The sequence below is a fragment of the Callorhinus ursinus genome, unplaced genomic scaffold (genome assembly GCF_003265705.2).
Source record: "Callorhinus ursinus isolate GAN/ISIS: 27379988/994484 unplaced genomic scaffold, GSC_fseal_2.0 scaffold1, whole genome shotgun sequence".
Lineage (NCBI taxonomy): Eukaryota > Metazoa > Chordata > Mammalia > Carnivora > Otariidae > Callorhinus > Callorhinus ursinus.
Window position 1 is genome coordinate 22,082,212 of NW_027397063.1, and position 11,454 is coordinate 22,093,665.

Consider the following 11,454-nt stretch of genomic DNA (forward strand, 5'->3'; position numbering starts at 1 on the left):
CTGGAGTTAACAGTTTTATGATCCTATATAAAAGAAATATAACTGAAAAAGCTAGAGTTATTAGTGGAAAGTGATGAACAGGTACTCTAAAGCAGGATTGGCAAACTTTTTCTGTAAAGTATCAGCAGTTATTTCCAGCATTTAGACCTCATCCTCTGTCTTCTAAAAACACAAAAATGTAAAAACATTCTTAGCTGAGGGCCATACAAAAATTGATTAGAGCGCTGCTTCTCAAACTTTATGTGTATAGGCATCCCTGGGGGGCGGGTGGGGGTGGGTCTTGTTAAAATGCAGATTTTGATTGGCTAGGTCTGGAGTTGGGCTGGGGGTCCTGTAGTTCCAGGATGCCTTTGGATATCAAAGGTCTTGGTTAAACAGTTTCAGGGTACTTCATGTAATGTACAGCCCCCTCTACCGTTCAGGTTTTTTTTAAATTTTTTATTGTTATTTTAATCACCATACATTACATCATTAGTTTTTGATGTAGGGTTCCATGATTCATTGTTTGTGCATAACACCCAGTGCTCCACGCAGAATGTGCCCTCCTTAATACCCATCACCAAGCTAGCCCATCCCCCCACCCTCCTCCCCTCTAGAACCCTCAGTTTGTTTTTCAGAGTCCATTGTCTCTCATTCTACCGTTCAGTTTTGAATTGCCAATGAGTTTAGCTGATCACTCAGCTGTCTTTGTTTTTGTTTTGTCTTGTTTTAATGAAATAATGGGGTTGCTTGACCCAATAATGTAGAATACCTAGTAGTTTAGTGGTCCTTCCTAATTTTAAAGACCCAGACCTCTTCACAAATGTGATGAAAGCTATACCCCCCTCACGTTTCTCCTGTCCTGCCCACACAAGAATACCCATTGTTATACAATTTTAAAGAATTCATAACCTACTCAAAGCTTATCCATCTTAAGGTCACTGCTATATTGTGTAATGTCTGAATTTAAGGGAGTTCAGAATTAACCCCCTCACTTTTAATAACATCTTAAAATTTAGATGGATCTCTGTATATCTCCATGTCTATCTCTGTTTATATATCTATATAGTGAGACATTCAGCTTTATTTAATGCCCTATTGGCTATTGCTGACCTGTTGATTATATTTAAAACCAAGAGTTATAAATGAAGAAAATAACCTAGCTGTTGGTATGAGTGAACACGAGTTCTTACTCCTTATATTTGTTCACAGTGCCTTACCCATGACTTTAGTGAGATTTAATTCATATGCTACACAATTCACCCATTTATCGTGTGCAATATAATAGTTTTTATTATTTTCATGGAGTTGTGCAACCATCACCATAATCAATTTTAGAATATATTCATCACCTGCTAAAGATACCCTAGACCTCTTCACATCTGATCCATATCGCTCACCCTAGGTAATGGCAAACCTACATTCTCTCTCCTGGACATTTCATATAAATGGTATACAATATGCAGCCCTTTGTGATTAACTTCTTCCACTTAGTATAATGTTTTCAAGGTTCATCCATGCCATAGTGTATATAAGTACTTCATTTTTTTTCTTACTGCTGAGTAATATTCCATTATGTGGATATATGACATGTATTCATCTGTTCATCAGTTGATGGACATTTGAGTTCTTTCCCTTTTTTTGTTATTATGAATAATGCTGTCATGAACATTACATTACATTCAGGTACAAGTTTTTGTGTGGCTAAAAGGTTTACTTTTTCTTGAGTATATATACCTAGCTGTTGAATTACTGGGTTATATGTTAATTCCAAAACATGTCAAGAAAACCCAGAATATTTTCCAAAGTGGTTGCACCTGCACCATTTTACATTCTCACCAGCAATGTATGAGGCTCTCAAATTTTCCACATACCCCCCAAAATACTTACTATTTTACCTTTTTTGAGTATTGTCCTTCTTCCGTGAAATGTATCTCACTGAGATTTTGATTTGCGTTTCCCTAGTAACTAATAATGTCTAGAATCTTTTCATGTGCTTACTTGCCATTTGTCTGGCTTTTTTGCATAAATGTTTATTCAAATCCTTTGCTCATTTTAAAATTCGGTTATTTGTATTTTTATTGAGCTATAAGAGTTCTTTATATTTTCCAGATATAAGACCCCTATCAGATATATAACTTGCAAATTTTTTTTTTCTGATTCTGTGGGTTGTCTTTTCATTCTTTTGATTATTTTTTTTCAAGCACAAATATTTAAACCCAATGAATCTAATTTATCTATTGTTTCATTTGTGGTGTATGCTTTTGGTGCCCAAGAAGGTTTTGCTTAACTCAAGGTCATGGAAATTTGCTCCTATGATTTCTTCTAATTGATAGTTTTACCTTTTACATTTAGACTGTAGATGTCCTTTTGAAGTTTTTATAAGAGTGAGAATAAAATGATTAGAAGAATATCCAAATGAGACAATACTAGAAAAGATTTACATATGTTATAGTGTTTAAATGGGTAAAATTCTGGACATGCTGGATTCCAGATTTTATTGCTAAGCAGTTTAGATATTTTGCCTTTTTTCCTTTTATAAGCCAATTATTTTATATTTATTTAATAAATATTAGTGTATTTCAGGTCCTCTGCAGGCCTTCTCTGGGCCAACTCCCTAAGAAGGTGGGGAACTATTTGATAAAGTAAATAGCACTCCAATAACATGGATGATTGACTTGCTTAGTTTTAATAATAGAGCAACTTTGACATAGAGGAGCTGTAGATAAGTGCATGTGGGAAATTAGAGAAGAACAAGAAAGATATCTAAACAAGGTGATTATAGCCTGTATGCCTGTTACATGAAAAGTGAGATTAAACTCTTGTTCCATTTTAGGATCATATTCTATGGCTCTAAGTCCAGACCATTATATTTAGGAATGTGTTACTGATTTGCAAACTGTGATTAGCCATTCACTTTTAAATACTTTGAGATCTTTTTTGTTCATTTCTTTAAAAAGTAAATCTTACTGTTTATATTCTTTAAATTCCTCATTTGCTTTAGGGACCCAGTACTTTCAGTGTATACCTTCTTTATTATTTTGATGCACAATGTGGTTAACCATTCATATTTAAATGCTTTGGGTTTCTTCAGGACTTTTAAAAAATATTCCAACCTGAGTACTTTAAATTACTCTTTGGCTTTAGGTCCCCAACACTTGCAATGTGTAAGTTCCTTCTTGGATGTGATGAGATAACAAATTATCAAAAAAAATTAAATTAAAAAGTTGATATTCAACAACCTTTAAAATTAAGCTTCCTCAGAAAAGTTTCATTCACTACCAAATTAAATATCGTTGATTAAATTAAAATATGCATTTTTAATTAATAGTGAAAATAAAGTGAAATAACGTTGAGGAATAAATATTACTTCTATTTATTGAGCTGAAATGTGGTTCTATTAGATGATTGGATAGAGAATGTTAAAGCCAACACCCAAAGAACAACTAATCCAATCAAGAAATGGGCAGAAGACATGAACAGACATTTTTCCAAGGAAGACATCCAAATGGCCAACAGACACATGAAAAAGTGCTCAACGTTGCTCGGCATCAGGGAAATCCAAATCAAAACCTCAATGAGATACCACCTCACACCAGTCAGAATGGCTGGTTAAGTTAAAACTATTGTCAGAAAATGACAGATGTTGGCAGGGATGCGGAGAAAGGGGAACCCTCCTACCCTGTTGGTGGGAATGCAAGCTGGTGCAACCACTCTGGAAAACAGTATGGAGGTTCCTCAAAAAGTTGAAAATAGAGCTACCATATGATCCAGCAATTGCACTACTGGGTATTTACCCCAAAGATACAAATGTAGGGATCCGAAGGGGTATGTGCACCCTGATGTTTATAGCAGCAATGTTTACAATAGCCAAACTGTGGAAAGAGCCAAGATGTCCATCGACAGATGAATGGATAAAGAAGATGTGGTATATATATACAATGGAATATTATGCAGCCATCAAAAGGAATGAGATCTTGCCATTTGCAACGATGTGGATGGAACTAGCGAGTGTTATGATGAGTGAAATAAGTCAATCAGAGAAAGACATGTATTATATGACCTCACTGATATGAGGAATTCTTAATCTCAGGAAACAAACTGAGGGTTGCCTGGGGTGGGTGGGAAGGATGGGGTGGCTGGGTGATAGACACTGGGGAGGATATATGCTATGGTGAGTGCTGTGAATTGTGTAGGAGTGTTGAATCACAGATCAGTACCTCTGAAACAATGCAATATATGTTAAGAAAAAAAAAGAAGAAGATAGCAGGAGGGGAAGAATGAAGGGGGGAAATCGGAGGGAGAGACGAACCATGAGAGATGATGGACTCTGAAAAACAAACTGAGGGTTCTAGAGGAGAGGGCGTGGGAGGATGGGTTAGCCTGGTGATGGGTATTAAAGAGGGCACGCTCTGCATGGAGCACTGGGTGTTATACACAAACAATGAATCATGGAACACTACATCAAAAACTAATGATGTAATGTATGGTGATTAACATAACAATAAAAAATTTAAAAAAAAAGAAAAAAGAAAATGTTAAAGCTTGTATCTGGACTCTCTTTATGTCCTCAAACATGGTTATTTCTCTCATCATCTCCTTTAGATTTATGTGCAGGAGCTGCTAAGACCCTTTCACAAATAATGGCCTGTGATACCCTATAAACTAAAAATGTTCAAAATGACACATTATGCAGATTCTTCACCTTAAAATACCAACAACTCCTTCTCTTCCTATTTTTTTCTGCCCTTTAATAGCCCCACTTTCATTTCACTCACATGGAAGTCATTGGTCACTCTTCCTTACTATATGGTGATATACCAAATTCTGTCAAGTGTTATTTTATGCTATGCCTTGTATCTTTCTCTGTTTTTTTTTTTTTTCTACCTTCAGCATCATTTCTCAAAGTCAGGTTCTTTTTATTGTTCTCTGGAACAATTAATAACTCTCAACTGTCCTTTTGCCTCCATTGCTCTTTATCTTTTACACTGCACACCAAAAATACCTTTCTAGTACTGACAGTCATATCACTGCCCTCTCAAAATCTGTTAGCCATATAGAATGAAGATCACAATCCTTAGTGTGGTATTTAAAAACTGTTTGTCTCAGTTCCCAAGACAAGACCTTTCACCTCCACCTGTCATATCAACTTGCTCCCTGATTATGAAACGTATTATGCATGTACTCTCATGATCTCAGGTTGTTTCTTCAATTTGAATGTCTTTTTCCCTCTATTTACATAGTTTTATTCTTTTTATTTTTTAGGTTTTTTTTTTTTTTTTTATTCATTCGGGACACAGAGATACAGAGAGAGAGAGAGAACATGAGCAGGGGGAGAAGCGGGCTCCCTGCTCCTGGGATCATGACCTGAGCCAAAGGCAGACGCTTAGCCATCTGAGCCACCCAGGCGCCCCCACATAGTTTTATTCTTTACCTCTCAATTAAATGATGCCTTTTCAGGGGAGGCCTCATTATACTCTAGTTAGAGTTAACATTTTTTCCCCACTTTCTTCCTATAATGCATTTCTTGAATCTCCAAGCAACATTTATTTATTTTATTTTAACATAATGATTTATACTTGAATTCTTCAGTCAGATGTCCCTGGATTCAAATCCTGCCTCAACTGCTTATTGCCTCCACATTTCTGGGCAACTGATGTCATTTTCTAACCTGCTTCCTCATCTGTTAAATTGAGTTAATATTTGTACCTAGTTTGAGCGTCTCTTTTTATGTGAAGTCTGATGACACAATGCCAGCATGATAGACTGCATTGTGTATTCTGGGTACTTGCCCACTTGGCTTTGTCCCCCAGTAGATAGTAATCACTTCGAGGGCAGGAGATTAATCTTGCTCATTTTAGTACCCAAAAGAAAATCTCATACTCTCTTTTACTTTTCCTAGCCACGATTCATGGAACATTTAAACCTAACTCATTAGAATTAACCTATTAATTTTTTGCTATATTATCACATTCCACAAAGGAATTGGGATGACTTAGGAGATGCATAAAGAACAAAAGTATAAAGCATAAATAAAATAGTAGTAAGTGCATTTTGAATAATTGAAGAGTTTAATTTCACCAAAGTGAACCGAAGAGAAACAAAAGCTAGAGATAAGAAAATGTTAACGCTTGTCTTCATTGTGTCCTGTTTTGTAGGATCTCGTCTTCGCCAGGAAGACTTCCCCCCACGGATTGTGGAGCACCCTTCAGATGTCATTGTCTCTAAGGGAGAGCCCACCACTTTGAACTGTAAGGCAGAGGGCCGGCCAACGCCCACCATTGAGTGGTACAAGGATGGTGAGCGGGTGGAGACTGACAAGGATGATCCCCGGTCTCATAGGATGCTTCTGCCCAGCGGATCCTTATTTTTCTTGCGCATTGTACATGGGCGCAGAAGCAAACCTGATGAAGGAAGCTACATCTGTGTTGCAAGGAACTATCTCGGTGAAGCAGTGAGTCGAAATGCATCTCTGGAAGTGGCATGTAAGTAAATAATGAATCTCATAAATAGCACACATTTTTACTTTGATTTATTTTTAGTAAGCTTTGATTTGTCCCCGTGGGTACTTTATACCTAAAGAAGAAAACAATCAACATGCCATGCATAATTTTACTTTGCCTTCTCCAAAGAAAGCTGGTCAAAATAATGTCAAGCCATGGTGTTGCAATAAATTTACTTTTCTTGAAGCAAGGTGGAAATTATGTTTTTACATTAAAGCCAAGTGACAATGGTGCTGGTCATATTTAAAATTCAAATTGTTGATAAGAGATATAGTCAAATATTAAAGTCAGCTATGTTAAAATGAAAAGTTGACATGTAACATGGCATCAAATATGGGGCATAAATTCAATATTCTACCTATTTCTGTTATCTATTTATATATAACTGTTGTATATATTATAGTATACATATATTTCTAAATCTGATTTTTATCAAACAACTTTAAAAAGAATATACTCCTTAGGTTATATTAGCTCTTTTACTTCCGGTCTGAATTCAGGATTCATTACTATAGGCATATGGGGGAGAATATAGGAGCAATAACAGCAACTATATTTATTTATTTTTTTCTATCAATAAAACTCATCAAAGAAGAGATCTGATATTTGTGGGCACAAAATGTTCATCCATGAAAGGGTCTTGCTCAGTCTTGGTAATCAGCAATAGTTAAGGGCTTGCCCTGCCTTTGGCATTAAAAAAAATACATTTATGTATTCATCAGACAACCCAAATAGCACTAGTAAATCAAGATATCAGTGTTTTGCATCTGTTTGAACATTGATTTCATAACTTCATGCATCATTTTCCAAAACAAAATATATGACAGATTTTTTTTTGGTTTATAGATAAGGATTTGATGTCATAATTTAAACAGTACCTTAAACTTTTGATATTATTTATTCTGCGGAAAGATTTTATGTGGAATTGATCATTAATAAGATGGTAACAATTGGGCATAAAAAAAGTTGTACTTTTCAGTTTTCGGGTTGTACCAGGTCTTCATAGGTAAGAAGACTGAGTTACTTCAAGATGCATAAGTCTTATTTATATAGCTGGAAGGTGAGTGCTAAATGATAGCTTGTGGTCTCATGTCTGTAATTAAACTTGATCCTTGTACTCACAGGCTACATGGTATCACACTGCATTATAAAACTTGTGTACATGTGTATTGCAATTCTCAGCAATTTATGAAACCATCTTTTAGTAAACAAAGTCATACTATTTCTTCAGCTACCTCAATGAAAGCTTTTGTTCTCAAGTATCTGGTCTTTTGATTTATAGTTTGTACCAGGAAATCTAAAACCTACTAATGCTTGAAGTGTGTAAATCCAGTAGGAAAAGACTAGAAGAATCCTAAAACCCAAATTTGTTTTGTGAAGTACTTTGAGATAGGAGCATTAGAACCTTAGCTAACGTGCTCGCTTCGGCAGCACATATACTAAAATTAGAACCTTAGCTAGCAAGGCAATTTTGTACACAGGCACCAGGTAATTTCATTTTTATATCTTAGTTCAAAAAAGCAGTCAATTTAAATGCAGTTTAGTGAGATTTGAAATATGCACACAAAACCTCAAGAATAAATATTCCTAAGTCTTCTATTTTTATTTTGAAATATCTTATTCCTGGAATTCAAACATATTGAAATATTTCAATGTCAAATTCCATTGATCTCCACCCCTACCAAATCCCTTTATAGTAAATATAACAGGCATTATTCTCCCATTTTATAGATAAAATGAAACCCATGATGGTTAAGTGATGAAGAGTCAGGCAGTAAATTAATGGGGATTTGAAAACCAAATCCTGATTCTTCTAATTTTTAGTTTTAGGTAATTGTGCCATATTCAGGAAAACACTCTAAATGAAATTTGGCTGATCACATAAATAACAATTAAAATTTTTTAATCGAAACTTTATTATTTTATCTACTCAGCAGCAAATATATATTTTTAATTCTCAACTCCCTTTTCTTCCTAATATTAAAATTTACCTAAATTGGTTAGTCATTTTATTGTCGGGCAGCTACAAACATTTTTTTCCCCCTGAACCTTAGCTTTTTAAAAATTCTTCCCAGCACACACACATCTTATATTTTTATTTAATCTGAAGATTGCTCTTTCCTAATTGCATCATTAATAATTATTCAAGCTGTTTTAGGAGGAAAATTTTAAACCATGATTTTTTTCTTGTGTAATGTGACAGTAGCACTTTTTATTTTTAAATCAATGAGCTTTGAGAAATGCTAAAAATACTTTTGACCTAGAGAGGAAAACAAGAAAGCTTCTAAATTGGATTTAGCTAGTGAATAAAATTCTTTCTTCTAATGCCGTGTCAACAGTTCATGCCATTTGAGGCAACACCAGATCAAATAATACCCATTTATATGCTACTCATCTCTTTCGCATTAGATCATCAGTCATCTCTCTTTCCTTATGTGTTTCATAAAATGTATTAATATGGAAATTTGGGTCAAAGCATTGTGCTTTTTCAGTATTATTTGTTACTAAAGTATGTATTTTTTATAAATGATAGAAGAGTAGCTATAGATTAGATCAATGTTTGGCTTTCATAATTTAGAACACTCAGCATAAAAGCTCAATCATGACATGTCACTGTTTCATCCAGTAAAGGAAAGAATGGAAGTCTAATGGCACTGTGTATTTGGAGAACCGTAGGTAGCTTGATATAAGGTAGGTGGGCAACATAAGTTGGAAAAGTAGATTTTTTTGTTACATAAAAGGAGTCTTTGAAAGAGAATTGAAGACCAGGTTAAGGGGATGGTGATTGAAGTAGAGAGGAGTTAAGAAGCTGTCAAATGAAAGGCGTATATATTCGATTTTGAATTGAAACTAACATGGAGATTGAAAGAAGGGAATAGTTTGAATCAGATTTAGAAATTATAAATCATATCACTTTATGGTCAGTTTAGGGACTTAGGGCATAATGGATGATTCCCAGTGTTCGATTTTTTTGTTTTGTTTTTTGTTTTCCGCTGAGTGAGTAGGTATATAGTGCTACCCCCATAGGGATGGCAGGCATAGGAGAAATAACTGCAATAGGAACAGGACAGTGAAGTCAGCTTTGACTGTATTATTTAACATGCCTATGAGACATCAAGGTAAAAATATCTCATGTTCCATTGAAAAGGGAACTTGTCTTTATGACATGGAGGATAAAGTGGTGGGAGTAGATAAAGTAGAGATGATTGCCCAGGCAGGCTCTGTGCCAGGAGTGGTTAATAAGGGCTGAGATCACTCCCGTGTCTTCGAACCCCAATATTTAAGGGTGAGCAAAGGAAAGAAGTACTGGTTGAGGAGGCTTTGAGGAGGTATCAGAGTGATGGCCAATGGGGAGTGAAGTGACATGAAGAACAAGGAAACAATTTTAAGAAAGAAAAAGTGTTTTGCAATGCCAAGGCCACATGATGGTTAAATAAGAAGTACTCTGTGGACTTTAGGAATGGAAAGAGAGCATGGCAGCTGAAGAAGGAGTAAGTGGTGGAATTGGAGTGGCAAATGCTGCCATTCTCCTAAGAATTTAGCCCTGAATGGAGTGTGAGCAAACTAGAGCAAGCTATCCAGGTCTCTGCGCTATGGCCATTTGGGGTTGGATATCTCTTTTTTGTGGGGCTGTGCTGTGCATTGTAGGATGTTTAGCTGCATCTCTGGCCTTTGCCCAGGAGCTGCCAAAAAGACCCCCAACCGCAGTTGTGACAACTAAAAATATTTCTGGACACTGCCAAATATCCCCTGGGGGGGTCAAAATCAGTTGAGAATTACTGATCTCCAGTATCTAGGTAATTAAGAGTGTATGGATAAGTAGCAAACAAACTTGTTACAACTTTTATTGTGAAATATGATTATTGATAAAAAATATGGGCATTTTTGGACTCTCTTCGCTTCACCTTGGTTTTCATTTTCATTTCAAAAATCTTGGTTTCTGCTGTCAGATGAAATGTACAATTGTATTGATAACCGTCTGTCTTGACAGGTTGTTGAGAAAGAAGCCTGTTCTTTACCATACTGTACATGGTCTCTTTTTTGTTTTCCTTTAATACAAACATCAGTTTTATGTAACAGAATAATACAGTGGAGGGAAAAAATATTCAAGAGCAACCATTGATATGGAGTGTTGAATCACTTATCTCATATTTGCTTTTTCCCTCGTGGTTTGAAAAGAAAAATAGTCAGAAAGTACCTTTCAAATCACTTGAACTCAAGAAAGGTTTTTAGGTGAGAGCAATTTTTACATATTAGAAAACAGAATTGCAGGGTCCCCAGCAAAGCACCTGGCACCGAAAAAGTTAATATGCAGTTTTCCGATGAGACCACCAAGAGAGCAGAGGAGTAGCTGGGGCAGATAGGATTTCAGTTTGAACACCAGTTCTCCCTGTGTTTGGAGCGGAAGGAGCACAGGGGTCCTTCCACATTTCGTGGCTGCCTGTGATACAGCGTGAGTCAGTGGCAGCCCCTAGAGATAGCAGCTGTAGCCCCAGGTGGTAAATATATGACAGCAGCTTGATCTATCGACCAGGGTAAGAGGGGGTTCTGGCCTAAATGAAAATTCATGAAAAATTGATGAAGTCCCCAGATTATGTTTTCTGTTTCCTTTTCTCAGCACTATACCAGTGTAGAGAGGAGAGATTAAATAAGGTGCTGAACGCTTTAGTGGCAAGGAGGTTGTGGTTCAAAGGTCAGGGGTCATAGAGAAACCGATCTATTTTTTTTTTTTTTTTTGCTTTCCTTCTAAAGCAAAACACAAAAACTTTTCATATTGGCTGTGATTTGATTTTGCTTTGATAAAAATAAAATAAAATGGTGAAATATTCAAAAATTGGCTTTTGATGAAACTACAAAAAGGTGGACAGATGTGATTCATAATTTAATTGGGGAACTAGAAATAGATTGAATTCCATGACTGGGGAATGATTTTTTTCTTTTTCTTTTTCTTCTTTCCTTTTCTTTCTTTCTT

The 11,454-nt window shown here is 35.8% G+C and overlaps 1 protein-coding gene across 18 annotated transcripts in view; it reads left to right on the forward strand.

Annotated features, from left to right (window-relative positions):
- Positions 1 to 11,454, forward strand: part of ROBO2 (roundabout guidance receptor 2) — a 1,626,757-nt gene that overhangs the window by 1,105,167 nt on the left and 510,136 nt on the right. For all 18 annotated transcript variants that reach the window (XM_073891915.1, XM_073891920.1, XM_073891943.1 and 15 more), the window contains one exon: positions 6,138 to 6,464. In XM_073891915.1, coding sequence (XP_073748016.1) covers positions 6,138 to 6,464 — 327 coding nt within the window. The remainder of the gene's footprint in view (positions 1 to 6,137; positions 6,465 to 11,454) is intronic.